At 40.7% G+C, this 24,225-nt stretch overlaps 1 protein-coding gene across 6 annotated transcripts in view; it reads right to left on the bottom strand.

The window, feature by feature from the left end:
- Positions 1–24,225, bottom strand: part of ESR2 (estrogen receptor 2) — a 105,112-nt gene that overhangs the window by 74,552 nt on the left and 6,335 nt on the right. For all 6 annotated transcript variants that reach the window (XR_004677035.1, XR_004677036.1, XR_004677034.1 and 3 more), the window contains exons 2-4: positions 17,225–17,680; positions 15,180–15,352; positions 1,771–1,887 (exon numbers count right to left, since the gene is read on the bottom strand). Coding sequence is in view for 3 of the 6 variants with exons in the window: in XM_034992817.1 (XP_034848708.1) it covers positions 1,771–1,887; positions 15,180–15,352; positions 17,225–17,643 (709 nt within the window). In the remaining 3 variants the exon portion in view is untranslated. The remainder of the gene's footprint in view (positions 1–1,770; positions 1,888–15,179; positions 15,353–17,224; positions 17,681–24,225) is intronic.

The raw sequence follows: 24,225 nt of genomic DNA, 5'->3' as shown, positions 1-24,225 counted from the left end.
ACATTGATTTGCAATCTTTTGTCAAAGGGCCAAGGCTTTCTCCTTCAGTACCTCCACCAATTAAATCACAAGTAACTTGTCTACATAGGCCACGTCCGTGATACACTGTCTCTGAATTTTCAATTCCACCTTCCTTAAAACAGAGCAAGAGCTTAGGCACTCATAAAGCAATCCAAATTCAGATTTTTTCTAGGGTTTATGACCCCTCCCCCCCAATCTCACTCATATCTAATTCCATAGCTACTAGTCCTTTACAGTTAATGCAAGCACTACACCCAACATGGGGCTTAACTCACAACCCCGAGATGAAGACTCGACTGAGCCAGCCAGGTGCCCCTCCTGTACAGTTTTATCCAAAGCTTTCACAGAAATGATTGTCTTTTCCTACTCATATTTCATATGCTTGCATAAATTCTAATTAAATTATATAATTTGACAGTTACAATGAGTGGAAACAGGTTTTGGAAGAAACCCACTGGTTACTGATAAAGGTATAACTGAAGGCGGGGGAGCAGAAATGCTCGAATGTTTTAGAGAATTACCAGTACACACTGGTCATGGGTATTGGCAGGGTATTTTACAAAGAAAACAGAAAACATCAGTGATTCTAGAGGACTTCTGCTATACTACAATATAGCTGGATGAGATGTCTTATCTATTATATACATTTTTTAAAAAGGACAGAGAGGGGCGCCTGGGTGGCTCAGTCGTTAAGCGTCTGCCTTGGCTCAGGTCATGATCCCAGGGTCCTGGGATCGAGCCCCGCTCGGCGGGAAGCCTGCTTCTCTCTCTCCACTCCCCCTGCTTGTGTTCCCTCTCTCGCTGTGGGTCTCTCTCTGTCAAATAAATAAATAAAATCTTTAAAAAAAAAAAAAAGGACAGAGAATGTTCAAAAGGCAGAGCTCCTAAGAGACTGTCAGGGAGAAAAGAGACTCTTGTTTTAAATTTTTCAAATAGTTACAAAGAGATAAATTACAACTAACCACAGGCAAAATATTGACTAGCAGAGTAACGGGAAAGTACAGGCAGAGCTAATGTGAGTGCGCATAAACCAGCAAGTGTGTACAAACGAATGAATCAAGTTAGCCAGGTGGAGAGAGCAGGATGTAGGCATTCTTGTCAGCTGTTACTCTAATGTGCCCATTTTTCTTTGTTTTTCATGGATGTATGCACCTATGTGTGGATACACACACACGTATGATATGAAGACATACCCTCGTAACACAGAATCTATGTTCTATGTGCTTTCCATAGTTCTATCATGTTTCTGACTCCTCTACAGATCTTCTCTAGAAAGCTAATAGAGGATAGGCACGAGTCTTTCCCATAGCTATCCAAGTAACCCACCAGACACTCTACTTTCTTGTCACAGCTTTCCCTGTGAACATTTACCAGAACTTCCTCCTTAGACCTCTCAAGGCCTCAGGCTGATGGTCATCCAACCCAGTTGCGTACTTCAGTGGCCAGAGTTCTCAAATTCATGCAGCAGCCCATTGTGTTGTCAGACTACTTGAATCGTAGAAAGAGCTTCCCTATATTGGGCCAAGATGTGCCTCCCATAACCCGTTCCTGTTTACCTCAGCTCTGTCCTCCGCAGCTACAGGGAATAAGTCAGTGCCCCCTCCAGTGGGACAGAATACACATACTTGAAGATAATGACCAAGTCCTAAATCTCCTCTCACGCAGGCTACCTGTCCCCAGTCCCTCCGCCTGTCCTGACAGAGCTGTCAGCGTGGCCCACACATGATGAAAGGGGAAGCGAAAACTCACCACACTTGACCATCCCCACTTCATAGCACTTCCGAAGTCGGCAGGCCTGGCAGCTTTTGCGCCGATTCTTATCTATCGTACACTGATTTGTAGCTGGGCAAATGTAATCATTATGTCCTACAGCAGAGGGGGAAAAAAAAAGGCAGGCTATTGTTACAATATTTTGATTAAATATCTTCCCAGTCAACAACACTGATAATGCTACTCAGCTGAGAGGTAGGCGACATCTTCTTAATGACAGGTACGGGTACAAAGGCCAAAGTTCGGTCTCATGAGTGCCTTGTTGGTGAGTCAAGAGAACCTAGGAATATTTCCGTATCTTACTCTTTGACTAATAGGCTATTCTCCACATGTTCTTTGAATTCTCAAGAGATACATTAGAAATATTCTCCTGTGGACATGGAAATGAGACAGTCGCCTGAAACTGGTGCTGTAAATCACAGAATCTCCTCAAGAACAGGACTTGTGCCTCAGGTCGCCAAATTCAACTGCTTATATCCTTTCATGTATATCCCTCTTGGGAACTGAACATGATATTTTTATGGGAATTCATAGTCAAATAAGAGAATGAAACTAATCAATAAGAGGACCAAGAAATGAGCAACCTGAAGAACCAAAAGAACTGCCACTTGAGGCTGGTGGTGATTATTGTTCTCAATTCCCCACTGCCTCCCTCAGCCCTGTGACCTCGAAGTGCACTCGAGCGGGCAGAGTGTGCTTGCCCACCGACTGATGTTGAGGTTGGCCATGAAACTTGTTTTAGCCAGTGGTACGTTAGTAGATGGAATACTCCAACAGTCTGGCTTGGCCTCTTGAGCTCCCAAGAGGGAAAAAAAAAATGCCTCAGGTAGTCGCTGGCCCAAGGAGAATGTGGAAACACATGGCGCAGACCAGAACTCAACCCAGAGCTCAGACCCGAGCCTTGAGAAGTAGAGCCACCCTCCCCGACCACCGGACCAAAAAACATGGTTCCACGATTGGACCAAAATCAAGTTTTATAATTCTCTCCCACTTTAGGTAGATTCCAGTAACACTTGTTCAACCAAACACAAATTCAGTTGTTTGTGACTTTGCCACCATTCCCTGAGCTGGCCTGGGGTGGCAGCAAAGGTGTAGACTGCACAGTTCTAGAAACAGGAGGACAGCTTTCCCCAGAGATGCAAAAACCATTGCCCCGACATGGGGCTCAACCTCACAAACCTGAGATCGTGACCTGAACTGAAATCAAGAGTCAGATGCCAGCCACGTACAGGAAACCTGGAATGCCAACATTTCTGACATACCTACTGATTTCCAGATCCTTTATCATTTCATGTAATCCTATAACTTCCCTATGAAGAGCTAGGATTCCCATTTTTCCAAAGAAAACAAGTTAGCTCAGTTCAATAATCTCCTTAAGGTCATGGTTTTAGTTTTCCATGCTGCATAACAAATTTCTACAAACTTATAAGCTTAAAACCAAACGAATTTATTATCTCGTTTCCATGAGTCAAGAATCCAGGCACAGGGACGCCTGGGTGGCTCAGTTAAGCGTCTGCCTTCGGCTCAGGTCACGATCCCTGGGCCCTGGGATCAAGTCCCGCATCAGGGTCCTTGCTCAGCAGTCTGCTTCTCCCTCTTCCTCTACAGCTCCCCCTGCTTGTGCACTCTCTGACAAATAAATAAAATCTTATATTAAAAAAAAAAAAAAAATCCAGGCACAGCTTACTCTACTCAGTGTTTCAAAAGGCTGCAATCAAGGTGTTGGCTGGGCTGTGGTTTCATCGGAAGCTCAGGGTCTTCTTCCAAGCTCATACAAGAGGTTTGTAGAATCAGCTCCTTGCAGCTGTCGGACCAAGGTTCCCATTTTCTTGCTGGCCATCAGCCGGGCACTGCTGTCTACTCGTAGAGGAACCAGTTCCCCACCCAAAAGCAGTTCGCAGCATGATGCTTGCTTTCTTCCAGGCCAGGAGGGGCATTTCTCTGACTTCTAGTCTGTCTTCACTCCGCTAGGATGGAGTCTTACAAAAGTATAGCATAATCATAAGACTCCCCCAATACCACTTGCCATATAAGATAACCCAACTGCTGAAGCAACTCTCATATTTACAGGTTCCACACACACTCAAGAGTAGGGTGTAAAATATGAGGAATTCTTAATCTCAGGAAACAAACTGAGGGTTGCTAGAGTGGTGGGGGGTGGGAGGGATGGGGTGCCTGGGTAATAGACATTGGGGAGGGTATGTGCTATGGTGAGCACTGCGAATTGTGTAAGACTGTTGAATCACAGATCTGTACCTCTGAAACAAATAATACATGTTAAAAAAAAAAAAAAGAAGATAGCAGGAAGGGAAGAATGAAGGGGAGGAAATCGGAGGGGGAGACAAACCATGAGAAACTATGGACTCTGAAAAACAAACTGAGGGTTCTGGGCGGGGGGGGAGGGGTTAGCCCAATGATGGGTATTAAGGAGGGCACATTCTGCATGGAGCACTGGGTGTTATACGCAAACAATGAATCATGGAACACATCAAAAATTAATGATGTAATGTATGGTGATTAACATAATAAAATAAATTAAAAAAATAAAAGAGTAGGAGGTAATATAAGGTATAACTTTTTTTTTTAAAAAGAATATTTAATTATCGTTACTGCTTTTATCCTCACTTATAATATTCAAAACTATATTTTAAAAGCCAAGACATATTTCCAATCAGAAACTTTCGATTGTCCTGTAGAACATAATGCTTTATGGCTAGAAGGTAAATGTAACCCCACAGTACTTTCCATTGCAATAGCAATCTTTTAAAGACCTTCTAAAAATTCAAAGGACAATACATGAATGTCATCCTTTTGGGTTTTATAAAGAGGTTTATAACAGTAAGGGACAAGAAGTTCATTTTTTTTCTCTTCTCAGTTTATTTTAAAAGGTCATTTTACTTAAAAAAATCAGAAAGCACAGTCATATGAACACACTAAATAAAAATAGCCTAGAAAATGTCTTATGCAAGAAGGTCAGGGTAATTGAATTCACTTCTGACAAAAAAGAAAAAAGTCCTCCTCAAACTACACGAACTACCTTACATATTAAAATGGTTTTCTTGGAGTACCAGGGTGGCTCAATCAGTTAAGCATCTGACTCTTGATTTCAGTTCAGGTCACGATCTCAGGTTTGTGAGATTGAGCCCCATGTCGGGCTCTGTGCTCAGTGCGGAGTCTGCTTGGGGATTCTCTCTCTCCCTCTTTCTCTGCCCCCTCCCCCTAAAAAAAATTAATAAAATGGTTTTCTTGTCCCATGCAACAGTTGAGAAGCACACTATTCCATACTAATAGAACTCAGAAAAGTTCAAAGCAAAATTAAAAGCAAAATATGTACCTAATTCTTTAACATATAAAGCTTTACAGGAAAATGTGCTTTTTATAATCTAAAACATAGCAGATTATCTCTGTACTCTCTACAAATTGAGTCTGTCTGAACACCTGTTGTCATTTATATCCAACCACATGGTGGGGAGAGAGAGCTCTGGACTTGGGATCAGAAGATCTGAGTTTCAGCTCAGTTCAGCCTCCCGGTCTTGGTCACTTCAAAAATAGAACAAGGTTTATTACCCGCACCCTCCCTGGCACGCTTCTCCCTCAACAGCAGTCAACGACCTTGCATCTTATTCCCTCAGGACATCCTTCATGACTTCAAGGCCAAATAAGTCCCAAGTAACGGAATATGTGCCTCCAAGGTAAGAATCTTCTACATAGGGACGCCTGGGTGGCTCAGTTGGTTAAGCGTCTGACTTTGGCTCGGGTCATGATCCCAGGGTCCTGGGATCGAGTCCCGCATCGGGCTCCCTGCTCAGTGGGAAGCCTGCTTCTCCCTCTGCCTGCCGCTCCCCCTGCTTGTGCTCTGTCAAATAAAATCCTAAAAAAAAAAGAATCTTCTACGTAACCTACCAACTGTCAGAGCTTCCCATTTAAAGCTCAGCCTCTAAAGCCGTAAAAAGCAAAGCGTTAAAGATCCGTGAGTAGCACTCAAATAGATTTTAACTCTCAAAGGACAATGATAAAAGGTTATTATGATTACCAGTATGAAAGTAAATAGAATAGTATTACTGCTATATATGGAAATAAAATGAATAGCCCAAAAGAATGAAATTTACAGAAATACCCCGGAGAAATGTACCTGGTATATATATTAATTTTTTTTTAAAGATTTTATTTATTTATTTGACAGAGAGAGACACAGTAAGAGAGGGAACACAAGCAGGGGGAGTGGGAGAGGGAGAAGCAGGCTTCCCGAGGAGAAGGGAGCCCGATGCGGGACTCGATCCCAGGACCCTGGGACCACGACCTGAGCCGAAGGCAGACGCTTAACGACTGGGCCACCCAGGTGCCCCAGATATATATATTCTTAAAAAACTAACAAAACTGTATAAGAGATAGGAAATGCCTAAATAACTGGAGACATAACGTGTTCTTGATGAGAAGACTATTACAAAGATTCCTTCCAAAATAATTCTTAGGTTTAACAAAATCTCCACTTTTTTTTAACATTAAGGATAGGAGGCCACTTAATAAAATTACTCTAATGTTCCTATGAATAAACAAAAGAAAATAGCCAGGATGCTTTTAAAATAGGAGGTATATATATTGGTGTGTATTAAAATGTGTTACAAAATAATAATAGTAAAAGTAAAAAATAAAACTAAAATAGTTAAAATAATGTGGTACTTATAAGAATGAAGAACTAGGTCAACAGAACAGAATAAAACAGTATATATAAGTATTTAATATATTATAGAAAAAAAGGTTAATGAACACATGAAAAGATGCTCAAAAAGATCAGTAATCAGGGAAACTCAAATTAAAACAACAACGAGACACAATTATATACCCAATAGAATATCTAAAATTAAAAAGGCTGACGGGACGCCTGGGTGGCTCAGTTGGTTAAGCGACTGCCTTCAGCTCAGGTCATGATCCTGGAGTCCCTGGATCGAGTCCCGCATCGGGCTCCCTGCTCAGCAGGGAGCCTACTTCTGCCTCTGACCCTCCCCCCTCTCATGTGCTCTCTCTCTCTCATTCTCTCTGTCTCAAATAAATAAATTTAAAAAAATCTTTAAAAAAAAAAAAAAGGCTGACGATATCAAGGATTTTTACAAGGATGGAGAGCAACTGGAAGTCTCATATGTTATTGTTGAGAATACAACATGGTTCAACTACTTTGGAAACAGTTTGCTGGTTTCTTATAAAATTAAACATATGCCTATCCTACAACCAGCAATTTTACTCCTAGGCATTTCCCCAAGAGAAACGAAAATATAGGTCTACAGAGAGGGATATGCATGAACACTCATAGAAGTTTTATTCAAAATAGCACAAAGCTGGAAACACTCCAAATGAATAAACTATGGTACATCTATATATTGGAATAATATCCAGTGACAAAAAGAAATGAACCACTGGTACAAACAACAACATGGATAAATCTTAAAAGCATCATAATAAGTGAAAGAGGCAACACACAGATGGTTACATACTTTATGATTCAATTCTATGATATTCTAGCAAAAGGCAAAACTATAGGGAAAGAAAATAGATCAACGGCTACCAGGCCTTGGGAGGTTGGGGGGAAATTGGCTGCAATGGGCCTGCAGGAACTTTTTGGGCTGATGGTAATAGTCCAGATCTTAATTATGGTGGTAGTTAAATGGCTACATGCATTTTCAAAATTCATAAAACTATACAATCAAAATAGAGGAATTTTACTATATGTAAATTATATCTCAAATTCAACTAAAAAAATAAGCTCCCCTATTTTAAAAAAAGTCAATGAAAATGAATAGATTTAATAAAACAATGTGGAGAAAATTGACTAAGATAAAAACATTTAATTTTTTCCTTTTTAGTTTTATTTTACTGAAGTGTAATTAACATACAATGTTATATTAGCTTCGGGTGTATAACTTTTTTTTTTTTTTTAACCAGAAGATGGGTTTATTTGGGAATAAAAGAGAATTACAATCCAGGACAAACAAGCTGTGGTAAAACCATAGGCAAATCTGGGAAACAAAAGCTCAGGTGTATAACATGTTGATTCAACAATTGTATACATTACTCAGTGCACACCATGTAAGTGTAGTCCTCATCTGTCACCCTACGATGTTTTTACAATACCATTGATTATATTCCATATGCTGTACTTTTTATCTCTGTGACTTATTTATTTTATAACTGAAGTTTGTATCCCTTAATCCCCTTTATTTCACCCATTCCCCCACCACACACCCTTCTGGTAACCACTGGTTTGTTCTCTGTATTTGAAAGTCTGTTTGGGGGGGGAGGGGTTGTGTTTTGCTCATTTGCTTTATTTTTAGATCCTATATGTAAGTGAAATCATATGGTATTGGGATGCCTGGGTGGCTCAGTCGGTTAAGCATCTGCCTTCAGCTCAGGTCATGATCCCAGGGTCTTGGGATCGAGTCCCGCATCAGGGTCCTTGCTCAGCGGGGAGCCTGCTTCTCCCTATGCCTCCTGCTCTCCCTGCTGGTGCTCACACTCTCTCTTGCTGACAAATAAATAAAATCTTAAAAAAAAAAAAAAAAGTGGGGGGGGGCGCCTGGGTGGCTCAGTTGGTTGGGCGACTGCCTTCAGCTCAGGTCATGATCCTGGAGTACCGGGATCGAGTCCCGCATCGGGCTCCTTGCTCAGCAGGGGGTCTGCTTCTCCCTCTGCCCTCTTCCCTCTCGTGCTCTCTGTCTCTCATTCTCTCTCTCTCTCAAATAAATAAATAAAATCTTTAAAAAAAAAAAAAGAAATCACATGGTATTTGTCTTTCTAGGTCTTAGTTCACTTAGCATTATACCTTCTAAGTCCATCCATGTTGCTGCAAATGGCAAGATCTCATCCTTTTTATGGCTGAGTAATATTTCATTGTATATGTAACTTCTTTATCCATTCATCTATTGATGGACACCCAGACTGTTACCATATCTTGGCTATTGTAAATAATGCTGCAATAAACACAGCAGTGCACATCTCTTTTTGAATGAGTGTTTTTGTTCTCTCTGGATAAATATCCAGGAGTGGAATTATTAGATCATATGACAATCCTATTTTTAATGTTTTGAGGAACCTCCATACTGTTTTCCACAGCGGCTGCACCAATTTACATTCCCACCAATAGTACATGAGAGTTCCCTTTCTCCACATCCTCACCAACACTTGTTGTTTCTTGTGGGTTTTATTTTAGCCATTCTGACTGGTGTGAGGTGATATCTCACTGTGGTTTTGATTTGCATTTCCCTGATGATTAGTGATATTGAGCATCTTTTTACATGTCTGTTGACCATCTGTATGTCTTCTTTGGAAAAATGTCTATTCAGGTCCTCTGCCCATTTTCCAACTGGATTACTATTAATTTTTGGTGTTGAGTTGTAGAAGTTCTTTATAGATTTTGGATACTAACCCCTTAATGGATATATCATTGCAAATACCTTCTCCCATTCAGCAGATTGACTTTTTGTTTTGTTGATGGGTTTCCTTCACTGGGCAAAAGCTTATTATTTGGGTGTAGTCCCAACAGTTCATTTTTGCTTTTGTTTCCCTTGCCTCAGGAGACATACCTAGAAAAATGTTGCGAAGGCTGATGTCAGAGATATTACCGCCTACGCTTTCTTCTAGGAGTTTTATGGTTTTATGTCTCACATTTTAGGTCTTTAATCCATTTTGAGTTTATTTTTGTATATGGTATAAGAAAATGGTCTAGTTTCTGGGGCGCCTGAGTGGCTCAGTTGTTAAGCGTCTGCCTTCGGCTCAGGTCATGATCCCAGGGTCCTGGGATCGAGTCCCACATCGGGCTCCCTGCTCTGCGGGAAGCCTGCTTCTCCCTCTCCCACTCCCTCTGCTTGTGTTCCCTCTTTCGCTGTGTCTCTGTCAAATAAATAAATAAAATCTTTAAAAAAAAAAAAAGGTCTAGTTTCATCCTTTTGCAGGTAGCTGCCCAGTTTTCCCAGCACCATTTATTGAGGAAGCTGTTTTTCCCCATTATACATTCTTGCCACTTTTGTTGATGATTCATTGACCATATAATCATGGTTTATTTCTGGGCTCTCTATTCTGTTCCATCAGTCTATGCGTCTGTTTTTGTGCCAGTACCATACTGTTTTGATTACTATAGCTAGGTAGTATATCTTGAAATCTGGGATTGTGGTACCTCCAGCTTTGGTCTTTCTCAAGATTGCTTTCGTTAGGGCGCCTGGGTGGCTCAGTTGGTTGGGCGACTGCCTTCGGCTCAGGTCATGATCCTGGAGTCCCGGGATCGAGTCCTGCATCGGGCTCCCTGCTCTGCAGGGAGTCTGCTCCTCCCTCTGACCCTCCCCCCTCTCATGTGCTCTCTCTCTCATTCTCTCTCTCTCAAATAAATAAATAAAATCTTTAAAAAAAAAAAACAAAGATTGCTTTCGTTACTCAGGGTCTTTCATACCAATTTCAGTATTATTTGTTCTAGCTCTGTGAAAGATGCTGTTGGTATTTTGATAGGGAATCCAATGAATCCATAGATTACTTTGGGTAGTATGGACACTATCAGTATTTGTTCTTTCAATCCATGAGCATGGGATATCTTTCCATTTGCTTATGTCATCTTCAATTTCTTTCATCAGTGTATTATAGTTTTCAGAGTACAAGTCTTTCATCTCCTTGGTTAAGTTTATTCCTTGGTATTTTATTATTTTTTGGTGCAATTGTAAATGGGATGGTTTTCTTCATTTCTTTCTGCTACTTCATTATTAGTGTATAGAAATGCACCAGATTTCTGTAATTTTGTATCCTGCAACTTTACTTAATTCACTTATCTACTGGTTTTTGGTGGAGTTTTTAGGGTTTTCTACATATAATATCATGTCATCCACAAATAGTGAAAGTTTTACTTTTTCCTTACAAAATTGGATGCCTTTTGTTGTTTTGTGTGATTGCTGTGGCTAGAACTTCCAGCACTATGTTGAATAAAAGTGGTGAGAGTGGACATCCTTGTCTTGTTCCTGATCTTAAAGGAAAAGCTCTCAGTTTTTCACCATTGAGTACGATGTTAGCTTTGGGTTTTTCATATATGGCTTTTATTATGTTGAGATATCCTCTGTCTAAACCTCCTTTGTTGAGAGTTTTTATTATGAATAATGATAATATGATAAATACATTTCATTCTTACTTCATTCAATATACAGAAAGAATTGGGTGGCCATTTTCAGTTACTGCAATGTATTTTATATCAGAGGATGCCAAAAATATGAAGAGTTAATTGCTTACATAGTAAGCAATTGTAAAAGCACTCACTCTTTCCCTTCTGCACACTTAGAATATGACCTTTCTTTCCCCTTTCCCAATAGTTTCTTGGCTCACGCAGTAGGAAGGAATGACATGCAGAAAGCAGAGGAAACTCCCTTGTCATTGTAATCAGCCATAGTCTAAGAGTTCAAAGATATTTTAGGTAGAGATTTTTTCCCAACAGCAAATAAAAAGGATCCTTTTCAAAGGATATAGTTAGTTGTATTGGGTCAAGATTTCCTTAAGGAATAAAATTCTGGAATCTCAACAAGATAGAAAATTGTCATCATGTCAAGAGTTCAGTTCTAAATTTTAGAAATCTGAATTGTTCATGCTATATGATAGCAGGGAAGTAGGCCTGGCCTTATAATTTACTACTACAATTATCATAAGAAAAATATTAAAGCACTAAATATGTTAAATACAGAATGAAAAGTTTTGTGTATAAATTATAAATAAGCAAATAATACAACTTACGTTTTGATAATATTTGATGACATAGGCCTCCTTTATCTGTGATGGGTTTTTTTTTTCAATAAAATTAAGTTTGGAAATGGCAGAGGGCCCTGATCCACCCAACTATGAAGATTTTAGAGAATGTGGGTTTAAATATTAGAAAATACAAAGAAGAAGGAAAAGATGTTGATATCTCAATACAGAAGAGTTAAAACTAGAATATCTTAAATTTGCATGATGTTTATAAATGACTGAATATTTTCACATAGCCAACTTCATTTTTTATTTTTATTTTTTTAAAGATTTATTTACCTATTTATTTAGAGAGAGAGTGTATGGAAGTTGGAGGAGGGGCAGAGGGAGAGGCAGAAAGAGAATCTCAAGCAGACTCCCCACTGAGCATGAAGCCTGACACAGGGCTCAAACCCATGACCCTGAGATCATGACCTGAGCCAAAATCAAGAGTCTGACACTAAGCCAACTGGGCCACCCAGGTGCCCCCATTTCATCTTTAGAACAATTCTGTATCTCCATTTCACTGAAGAGGAAACAGGCTAGGAGGTAAAGTCATAGAGCTACTAAGTGGAAGATCCAGGAAAAATAGGTGGTCCTCTAAACAGGGTGAATTTCAGGGGATCTGCAGGAAGGTAACTCTTAACTACTAACATTCTACCCTTCACCACCGTCTAGATTCTATCAGGAGCCATCCCACCATCATGATTCTTACGCATGCCAAATATTAAACATAAGTCAAAGGAAGAAACAATCTTTGTAATTCCTAACGAGCACATTTTTTCCAAGCTTTATCTTCACAAGGGTTGTAACTAGGGACTTCTGAGGAAGATGGCAGAATAGGAAGATCTTAAGCTCACCTCATCCCATGGATACAACTAGATAACACCCCATCAGTGTAAATAATCCAGAAAATGACCCAAAGACTTGCAGAACAGACTCTCCACAGATAAATGTAGAGAAGAGGCCACACTGAAGAGGATAGGAAGGATGAAAAGGTAGTTGGGAGCTGCCTATGCAGACAGACCTATGGGACTGTCCACGGGAGGGAGGGACCTGCAGGCTTGGAGAGGGAAGAGGAATAGACTATCACACCAAGTACCCCACGTATGGGGAACTCACACAGTTAAGATGAATTCCCATAACATTTGGCTTTGAAAACCAGAGGGGGGTAATTTTAGGAGTTCTTACAATGAACAGGGCTGATCAGGTGGAACTCTAAAAATCAGCAGGCTTGGCTCTGAGAGAGCTAGGAAGGCAAGAAGAAACAGAGTCTCTGCCCTTAAAGAGATAGCACAACAAACAGCCCTATGGGGATACAGCATAGAAGCAGCAGTTTGAAAAATGCCCGGGGTGTATGGGAGGGAGATTTGTTTACTAATCTCAGAGTATGTGTTGGAGGGACAGGGATCGCTGGCAGACTTCTCCAGGAACAAAGGAGCTGGTGTGTGCCCTCTCCCTGCCCCGCACCCCATAGGTCTGTTTAGCTCCCTGATCTAACTCAACTCAAGCCCAAGGCGGCCCCAGATTTGCCCATTAACAATGCAGCAACCAAATCCTGCCCACAACAGGCAAAGAGAGCCATTGCAGACAACTGGCCTAAGGCAAAAGCAGCTCAGCCACCATAGTAGGGTGCATACAACACACATAAGGTGACACCCCTGAAGTGCCAGGTCTGGTGAACAGGGGACACTGCACTGCAGGGCACTAGAGAACCTCTTCTTCATAAGGCCACTACTTACAAGATCAGGAGACATAGACATAGAAACAGACACAGAGGGCGCCTGGGTGGCTCAATTGGTTAAGTGACTGCCTTCGGCTCACATGATCGCGGAGTCCTGGGATCGAGTCCCACATTGGGCTCCCGGTTCAGCGGGGAGCCTGCTTCTCCCTCTGACCCTCTCCCCTCTTATGATGTTTCTCTCTCTCTCTCAAATAAATAAATAAATAAAATCTTAAAAAAAAAGAAAGAAAGAAACAGACACAGAGAGCTAGACAAAATGAGGAGTCAGAGGAACATGTTCCAAATGAAAGAACAGAACAAAATCATAGCAAGAGACCTAAATGAAACAGATAAGAAATTCTCTATCAGGCATGTTACTTATTTATTTTTAAAGATTTTATTTATTTACCTGAGTGAGAGAGAGAGAGAGCACAAGAGGGTCAGAGGGCGAAGCAGTCTCCCCACTGAGCAGAGAGCCCAATGCAGGGCTCAATCCCAGGACTCCAGGATCACGATCTAGGCTGAAGGCAGATACTTAATGCACTGAGCCACCCAAGTGCCCCACCTGATAGAGAATTTACAGTAATGGTCATAAAGATACTCACTGGACTGGAGAAAAGAGTGGAGGACCTCAGTGAAACTCCTAACAAAGAAATAGAAAACATAAAAAAGAACCAATCAGAGATGAACAACTCAATAACTAAAGGTAAAAATGCACTCAATGGAATAAATAGTACACTAGAAGAAACAGAAGAACAGATCAGCCACCTGGAGGACAGAGTAATGGAGAGCAATCAAGCTGAACAGGAGAGAGGGGGAAAAAAAAATAAAAAATGAAAACAGACTTAGGGAACTAAGTAACACCATCAAGCATAACATTTGCATTATAGAGGTCCCAGAAGGAGAAGAGAGGGAAAATGGGGCAGAAAATGTGTTTGAAGAGATAATAGCTGAAAACTTCCTGTATGTGGGGAAAGAAATAGAAATGCAGATCCAGGAGGCACAGAGAGCCCTCAACAAAATCAACCCAAGGAGGTCCACACCAAGACACATAATAATTAAAATGGCAAAAAGTAATGATAGAATTTTAAAAGCAGCAATAGAAAAGAGTTACATACAAGGGAACCCCCATAAAGCTGTCAACTGATCTTCCAGCAGAAACTTTGCAGGCCAGAAGAGAGTGGCATAATACACTCCAAGTGCTGAAAGAAAAATACCTACAGCCAAGAATACTCTATCCAGCAAGGCTAGCATTCAGAATAGAAAGATAAAGAGTTTCCCACACAAACAAAAGTTACAGGAATTTATGACCACTAAACCAGCCCTACAAGAAATGTTAAAGGGGACCCTCTGAATGGAAAGACCATAAGCAGGAATAAGAAAAGTAGTAAGCACAAAAGTAAAATTAAATGTATCTATAAAAATCAGCCAAGGGATTCATAAAATAAAAGGATGTAAAGTATGACACGATATATTTAAAATACAGCAGTGGAGAGGAGTAGGGAGAGAAGTAAAGAATGGGTTCAAATTTAAGAGACCATCAACTTAATGTAAATTACTATATGCATAATATGTTATATACAAACCTAATGGTAACCACAAATCAAAAACCAGTAAGAGATATACGAGAGTTGTAACTAGGTGTCTTTTCCCAAGAAGATGGTGATGGGTGATGGTGGAAAGAGATCCATCCAAGTTCTGGGGCTCTGGAGTAGAGATCCACAATTAAAGATAAGGTGCTCCACACTTGAAACAATCCATTCCACCATCCACCCCATCCCCAAACACACATGATCCTCTAAACTGCTCATCAAGTACTTTGTGTACCAAACAGGCCAATGGTGAAATTTCTGCCAGGTCATCTGCAAAATTATTTGAAAGCAAAAGTGGAAAATTAAAGAAGCAACTAACAATACTCTTGTACCTTGAATGCTTCTTTTAAAAAAGGCCTTACATCCTTCACACGACCAGACTCCATAGTGATATCCAGATGCGTAATCGCTGCAGACCGCACAGAAGTGAGCATCCCTCTTTGAACTTGGACTAGTAACAGGGCTGGCACAACTGCTCCCACTAACTTTCCTTTTCAGTGTCTCTCTGGGGGCAAAGAAAACATTCATTGTAAGACAGCATTAAGAGAAAAGATGGACTTTCTAGAAAAAAAAAATAGCATGAATACTGCGTAATTTACCTCTTTGCCCTCCAGGGCTCATGATAAATATATTCCAAGAAATCTGATCAAGCACAACCTTTGTTGCTGATATCAGATCTATGAAGAGTCACACTATTGGGAATGGCTGATGTTTGAAAGTGGTTCTGCAAGTCTATGCCCATCCATGCAGCACTGATGAGCACTAGTAACTACAGATGGCCAGTTGTAGCCATCAGGTTGCACATCTCTGAGTGTAATAAGTGACCAGAGTAAGTCTTATCCGCAGGTCTGGACCACAAGCAAGGTGTACAGTAGTCTTCCGTAGTTGCTATAATTCATCAACACTGTATGGATGGGCCTAAATTTACCTAACCATTTTCAAGTATTAGTCATTCCCAAGTGTTGCTAAATAGCCCTTCAGAGTTCCCATTTAAATGGGGAACAAAATCTTTCATTCTGCAATGTAAGATGAAGGTCTAGAATGAAAATAACTTTAAGAGGAGTTACAAATGGACTTTAAGTTATACTGAAGTGAATACGATACTCTGGTTTAGAGAGAGAGAGAAAGAGCAGAGAAGAGTAGGGAAGGGTAGAGAGGAGTAGGGAAGGGTAGAGAAGGGCAGGGAAGGGCAGAGAGAAGAAAAAGAGGAGAAGAGAAGGGAAGAAAGTGGACACACGCCTCCTTAGAGAAGGTTTTGATGGAAGCAGGTGCTCAGTGCTGGGGAGAGGGGCAACAGCTCCCATAGAGGAAGGGACAGCCCATGAAGGCAGCACTGGCCGACACAAAAGCACATGTGGCTAGTTCCTAATTTTGCTAGGCCATGTTTCTTTTGGAAAGGAAATGTTAGAGTATGATTGGTTTTAAATGAAGATGATTATACTATGGGTAATATTAGCAGAACTCTGATTAGAGCTCATGCTCAGAAACAAAGGGTCTTCCCTTGAAGGCTGAGTGAAAAACAGTACTGTAAAAAAGTTATATACAATGTTTATATTCTCTTTTACCAACAAAGTTTTTAAAAAAGAAAAATAAAATTACTGTGTAATATGGCTTTCTCAACGTGTTACGACAGCATTTGAAAGTAACAAATTTCAATATCCAATACACAATGACTTAATACTTTGGCGGTTCTAGAAATTTATCTCCTCCTCATCTTTCTCCCTACACAACCTCTTCCCTCCATAGCTATAATTATCATTAAACACATTACAAATTAAATGGAAATAACCATCACGTTACCTTGCTTTTGAAGAGTACAAATACTCTTTTGAGCTTCAAGAAATTTCAACTAAAGTCTACAATTAAGTTTCCCATCAATCTTTATCAAATGTTATTTTAGTTCACTGCTAAAGAGCTTATACCAATTACTGTCTGTCTTTTCAGGCTTTCTATGTCCAGTGTATTTCATGTAAGTAGTAATACTGCCACAGTTGCTTTTATCCTGGACACAATGTGTCATGAATGCTAAATTGTGATTTCACTACAAGAAGGATCTAACTTGAAAGTAAAAATTTCTTTTTCAAACCCACGTCACTTCATCAAGAGAAAAGTGATTTAATTTCAATATTTAATGTCCAAAAAGAACAGTCATGATAGTGAATTCTCCCCACAACCCAGACCTAATAGCTTACTTTTTAGCGAGGATTAAAATATCAGAATAGATATTCTAGAATTCAGAATATTGTATGTGTTAGGTGCTCTAAGTAATCTATGTGATGAATAAAGACCTCGAATAATGCGTATCTTTCTTCTCACTAAATCATAGTGATTTGAATAATGCCCCTGAAGTACAATTCAGAATGACAACTGAATTTACCTGTTTACAGGTAAGGTGGGTTCTAGTGATCTTGCTTCACACCAAGGACTCTTTTGAGGTTCTGCATACAGAAGTGACGACTGGCAATGGATGGCTAAGGGAGAGAGGTGTCCAGGAGTTGGCCACAACACATTTGGGCTTGTGGTCTGTCGACCAGGCCCACCTTCTGAGTTACTGGCACTGCTGGGAATACCGTAATTCATCACAGCGGGGCTATAGAAGGTCATGGCGGAATATTCATGGTGGCTCTCTACATAGGAGGAAGGTATATATATGGGGCCGTGCTCCACGGGTAGGATAGATTGACTGCAGTTGTAGGAAGCCGGAGAGTTAAGGCTAGATGGTGAGTTTTTGATATCCATGTCTTGAACAGGTAACAGCTGAGGAAACTCTTTGTGAGAAGAGGCACAAAGGGACATTATAATGTTCTCAAAGACTCATGGGCAGGTATGATGGCTGTAGAGAAAAACAAAAAGACATTTCTAAGTTAGAGCTACAGACCTAACTATTCAAAATGTCCAAACATATTTATTACTTACACACACACACACAGCTTAGAAACACATCCTGAAAGACAGACTCAAAAATATTAACCTCAGGGAGTGTGAATGGGAGGCATGGAACTCTCATTTGCTACTTTATTCACTTCTTTATTGCTTTTGTTGTTGTTAGCTACAAGAATTTTTTTTTTAACCACAAGAATTTATTATACTTTTAAAAATTAAAAAATGCAGGATGATCTTAAAATGCCAAGGCTTTTTTTCTTCTGGAACTAGGTAAGTTTATTTTAAAGTTCTTATGGAAAAGTAAACAAGAATAACCAAGAAAACCTTGGAAGAGTAGGTCAGTGAGCAGGGACAGCATTAACAGATATTCAAATACACGACGAGTCACCAGTAATAAAACACAAGGAACAGACAGGCCAACGTGTCACTTGTCAATGTATTGCTTCTCAGCTTTCAACGCACCCTTCAATATACAGCCTATGGTAAACTAGCTGGCTTTGCTCTACCTGGTTAAAGTGAGCACAATGCTAAGCGTTCTCGGTAGGGGGCGCTGCAGGGACACCAAAGGAGAAAGAGGCAGCTGTAATTTCTGGCGCCCGCAGAGGTCCGCAGTGTGGGGGGTGGAGCCAGTGGAGTCTGGCCCTGCCACGGGTCCAGAACGGGGTCCGTCTGCAACCTTGCAGCGTCGGTGCGGGGATAACCTTTCCACGGCCACCTGTCCGAACTGGGGCCCGGCGAGTCACAAAGAAGTCGTTCCTTGTACAAACTCCTCACCTCACGCTACCTGCACACTGTGAAGGCCTTCTGTCCCCCCACCTTCCCCCACCCCGCAGGCACCTGGACTCCCAGGGCACAACCATGCCCCCAGTTGCTGATCGCCTGGTCCCCCGCTGCACCCCGGAAGCAGTCCTGTTGCCTGCCAAACAACCCTAGAGCGGCTCTGGCCTGGCTCAACCAGCAAAATCTCCGCTAGTCAGTGGCCCATCCATCTTTCCCAGGGAGGTCTGAGCCCCTTCCAAATTAGTCCTTCCTTGGATGCTCTCCCCCTCAGCCCTAGTTTACTTATAGATTATACTTAATCTCTTATGATAGTTTTTTTTTTTTTTTAAGATGTTATTTATTTATTTGAGAGAGAGAGAGAGGGAGAAAGCGCGAGCAGGGGGAGGAGAAGCAGGCTCCCCACTGAGCAGGGAGCGGGATGCGGGACTTGAGCCGAAGGCAGATGCTTCATGCTTAACCGACTGAGCCACCCAGGCGCCCCCATGGTTATTCTTTATATTAAAACTCCCCTGTTGAACCGACTGTGTAGTTTCTATCTCCTGATTGGACCCTGACGGCTACATAACAGAATAGAAAATCCCAAAATAGAAAATTCAAGAACTCAAAAGTTTTTTGAAATTTGGCATATGATAAAGGTGATATCTCAAATCAGAGAGAAAACACTGGACAGTAGAATGGCCACTGGAAAAAGAACCTATGCCAGAATAAACTCCAAAGTGTTCAGAGATCCAAATGTTAAAAGAGAAATGGAAGGAGAAAGGAGAGGGAGGGAAAAGGGGGAGGAGGTTGAGGGAGAGAGCGGGGACTGCACAAGTTCTAGAAGCAAGTGCAAATAAACTTCTTTATAACATGGGTGTGGGAAAAACCTTCTTAACTATAACTTAAAATCCACATGCAATAAATTCAGAACAGAAAAGGAAATCTTTGCACATCATAAAAACACCATAAGCAAAGTCAAAAAAGACTAATGACAAATTGGGGGGAAAAAATACTCCCAACTTCTATTAGCCCTTTGTTTCTCATTGTCCTAGTATTTAGAACTCTTAAAATGAAAAAAGATTAAAAAATTCTTTAGATAGGGACACCTGGGTGGCTCAGTCGGTTAGGTGTCTGCCTTCGGCTCAGGTCATGACCCCAGGGTGCTGGGATTGAGTCCCACATCGGGCTCCTTGCTCGGTGGGCAGCCTGCTTCTCCCTCTGCCTGCCACTCCCCGCCCCCCCCCCCACCGGCTTGTGCTCTCTCTCTCTCCCTGACAAATGAATAAAATAAAATCTTTTTAAAAATCTTTAAATTCTTTAAATAGGCAAAAGACATAGAACACAGAAAAAGGAAGGCAAATGGCTCTTAAAACACAAAGATGATCAACCTCATTCACAAAAATTAAAACTACACCAAGATACCATTTTCTCGCGTTTGGCAAAAATTCAAATGTTTGACAAGAGACGTCCTTTGTGAGGCTGTGGAAAAACAGACTTTCTCTGACGTTGTTGGTGGGAGTACAAAATGGCACAATGCATATCTGGCATTATATAGAGATTTTATATGTGTTACCTTTGGACTATGAGTCCATAGTGAGAAAGAAAGGAAAGAAGGAAGGAAGAGAGAAAAGAAAAGAAGAGAGGAAAGAAAGGAGAAAAAGAAAAAGAATCATTGGCTCCCATTGCAAGTGACTGTTACATCAGTTCCTCACTCTGAAAATCAGTAATTAAGGGAAAAGAATTAAGTCTGTATCCTGCCTTTTTGAGAGGTTCCGTAGTTTATGCCATGGTTGAGGGCAAACTTCTTTACAAAAGAATGCCATCCAATAAATAGTTCAGAAAAAAAAATACTTGGATGGATAAACTGGATAGTTAGAAAAAGTAAAAATGTTAACAATTACTGAACCTAGATGTGGACATAACGGACACTCATTATACCAATCTTTCAACTCTTCTGCAAGTTTAAAATTTTTCATAAGAAGCTCTGGAGGAAAGACACAAAATACAAGAAATTACAAATGTAAACCTTTAAAAAAAAAGTTAGAATAACTGGATAATATAATCTGGAAAAGGGAAGAATGCCCATTAATGACTAGACTGGTTGAGAAAGATCATTAAGAAGCTTGCCTTGAGAAGTTCTCCATCTTTGATATTTTCAGCTCCAGCTGTCACCTACTTCTACATGTAGGCAATTTGGCTCTCTAAATGCTCCTGATTACTTTCTCCTGACATTTTCATTTAAATGCTCATTTCAATTTGTCCTCAAAACAATATACCTATGGTGATTTTAAAATATGTCCACAGATTTTTCAACATTCCTCCCTTCAAAAGGTGGAGTCTAACCTCCCCTTGCGTATGTGCTAGATTTATGACTCATTTTTAAGGAATAAATTATGGCAGAAGGGATGGTATATGGCTTCCATGACTAGGTCATAAAAGGCACTGCAGTCTCTTCCTGGCTTGCTCCCTTGGGTCACTCACTCCAGGGGAAATGAGCTGACACATTGTGAGGACTCAAGCAGCCTTATGGAGGCCTCCTGCCAATAGCCAGTAAGGAACTACAGCCTCCAGACAACAGCTCTGTGAGTGAGATATTGTGGAAACGGATCCTCCAGCCCCAGTCAAGCCTTCAGATGACTGCAGCCCTGGACAACATCTTGACTGCAACCCCATGAGAGGAGCTAAGCTGGAACCTTCCAGCTAAGCTACTCCTGGATTCCTGACCTTCAGAAAATGTGTGTGAGATATTATGTTTGTTATTTAAGCTGCTCAATTCTATGATGATTTGCTACACAGCAGTAGATAATACAAATCCAAGGTAAAATTAATCATTTTCCTCCTCAAAACCAATCCTAATTTTCTATTTGTTAATGACAAAGTGCAATACACTTAGCTTTGACTTCTCTGCTGCATCCAATTACCTTAAATCACTAGGGTACACTTTTTTTTTTCTCCATAGTGCGTTTTCCTTGTGGTCTGTCTTTTGCCACCATCTGAGCAAGCTCTCATTACTTCTTATCTGTGCATTTGTAATAGGCCCCTTACCACTCCTTGTCTCTGGTGAGCTCCTTCTCCGGGTCCATAGAGCTGCCAGACTAACATTTTTTTTTGAAAGATTTACTTATTTGAGAGAGAGAGACACATGGCACGCACATGAGGTGGGGGTGGGGGGTTGCAGAGGGAGAGAGAAGCCCAAGCAGACTCCACACTGAGCATAGAGTCTGACGCAGAGCCCAACACGGGGCTTGAGCCCATGATCCCAAGATCACGACCTGAGCTGAAACCAAGAGACAGAAGCTTTAACAACTGCACCACCCAGGTGCCCCCAGACTAACATTCTTAAAAGCCAGCTCTGATCACCCCTCTCCGTCCCACCAGCCTGTGTAAGTCACACTCTTCTAACATCCAGGCATTCCACTCTTCTGCCCCAACCCATCATCCCACTTTTTTTTTTTTTTTTTTTTGAGACAGAGAGAATGAGAGAGAGAGAGCACATGAGAGGGGGCAGGGTCAGAGGGAGAAGCAGGTTCCTTGCTGAGCAGGGAGCCCGATGCAGGACTCGATCCAGGGACTCCAGGATCATGACCTGAGCCGAAGGCAGTCGCTTAACCAACTGAGCCACCCAGGCGCCCCCCATCATCCCACTCTAATCTGCTATTTTCCTACAGAAGACCTGCCATGTCCATAGGAATATACAAAGTGCATCGTGAAGTGATTGGTGTCTTATGCCTTAGCATCCCTATAATTACTTACAAACTTAATCCTCCTTACTAGAATAGAATTCCACTGAATATTCTTGTAAAAGGATAGAAGGATGATTAGATTTTAAGCTCCTTGAAGGCACACACTATTTTTACTCATCTTCTACTACAACTCAGTAATTATTTGTTATAATGAAAGAATATGAGGAAATGTGTTTATAAGATTTCACCCAATCAAGGGTGTTAGTCAAAGATGGGAGCACCTTCAGTAGGTATGGTACTATGCGGAGACAGGAGATCTAAAGGAGTCCCAAGACATGCACTCTGCCTTCAGAGAGCTACTGTGCCAGGTAAAGGAGGCAGGACATACCAGGTAAAATGCTAAGGAACTAATACAGACATCCTACCACTTATAATCAACACTGATTGACCATGAAGGACAGGAGCAGGAATGGTAGCTGGAGAAGAACACAGCATCAAAAAAGTGTTTATATATCATTCATATATATACATGTATAATATATAGATGCATTATATGTATAATATACATATATATATATTACACTTGTATATATACTTTATATACAGTACATATATATCAATATGAATTTATTAATGACAGAATTTCACATTTCCATTACTTAAACCTTTTTTTTTTTTAGATTTTTATTTATTTATTTATTTATTTGAGAGAGAGAGCACATGAGAGGGGGGAGCGTCAGAGGGAGAAGCAGACTCCCTGCCGAGCAGGGAGCCCGATGCGGAACTCGATCCCGGGACTCCAGGATCATGACCTGAGCCGAAGGCAGTCGCTTAACCAACTGAGCCACCCAGGCGCCCCACATTTCCATTACTTAGATTCCCAATCAACATATACAATCCCTGATTCTTAATAGAAAATATGCAGGATAAAGCATATATAATGTTAACTATTGTCAAAACTAGCAGTTTCCAAACTTTTTTTTAAGTTGTGGTAAATTACACATCAAGCTTACAATGTTAACCATTTCTAAAATTACAGTTCAGTAGTGTTAAATACATTCATACCATTGTGCAATTGACCTCCAGAACTCCTTCCATTTTGCAAAACTAAGACTCCCCACCTGTTAAACAACAGCTCCCCAACCCCCCCCTCCCCCAGCCCTTGGCAACCCACCATTCTACTTTCGGTCTCTTATGGATTTGACTACTCAGTACTGCAGAGAAGCGGAATCATGCAGTATCTGTCCTTCTGTGTTTGGCTTATTTCACTTAGCACAATGTCCTCAAGGTTCATCCGTATTGTCTCATGTGTCAGAATTTCCTTCCTTTTTAAGGCTGAATGATATTCCATTGTTTTTATGCACCACATTTTGTTAATCAAGAAAGGGTTTTAAACAGAAATGCTTGAAAACATTTACAGATCTGTGGAATGACCTAGGTTGGAGCAAGTGGTTAAATATAGAAGAAACACAGGTGTTGGTAATTAGGTCACTGGTAACCTTGAAATGGCAACTCCAAGCCCGTCAGTATTGTGAGGAGGCATCTATCCCTCACTCTGTCCTGAAAACACCTCTCCTATTTCAATCCACCTACACATAGGCTTGCTCACTGTGCTTATGTTTTTGATATTGTCCTTTAGTGACTGTATTTTAGTGCATTGTTTTTGCTATATGATCTGAGCATATCTTATGTGGCCAGATATTTAATCAAAAGACATTTCAAGTACTTTAACAATACAACTGAAACAGTACACAGCGTAACAATTGAGAGGAAAATACTCAAGGTAACATGCTTAACAAATTTTATTTATGTATAGTAAAATATAAGCTAGAGATAATACATTTTGTATTTCTTGATCTTAAAAAAAAAAGTATAAGAAAACAAGATGGCCTACCCAATTTAATAAATAAAAGTATATCCAAAAGTTAGTGTGGTCACTGTGATGAGAATACACATTATATTCAGGAAATTATGAAGCAGGAAAGCAGTGAATTTAAGAGTAACAGTTTGAACAAGACTTCAGGTTAATACCCAAAAATAAGTCGAATGGTTT

The sequence above is a fragment of the Mirounga leonina genome, unplaced genomic scaffold, assembly GCF_011800145.1.
Source record: "Mirounga leonina isolate KUSES-001 unplaced genomic scaffold, KU_Mleo_1.0 Mir_82, whole genome shotgun sequence".
NCBI lineage: Eukaryota > Metazoa > Chordata > Mammalia > Carnivora > Phocidae > Mirounga > Mirounga leonina.
The sequence above is the reverse complement of the archived record's forward strand: the minus strand, read 5'-3'. Positions and strand labels throughout refer to the sequence as shown.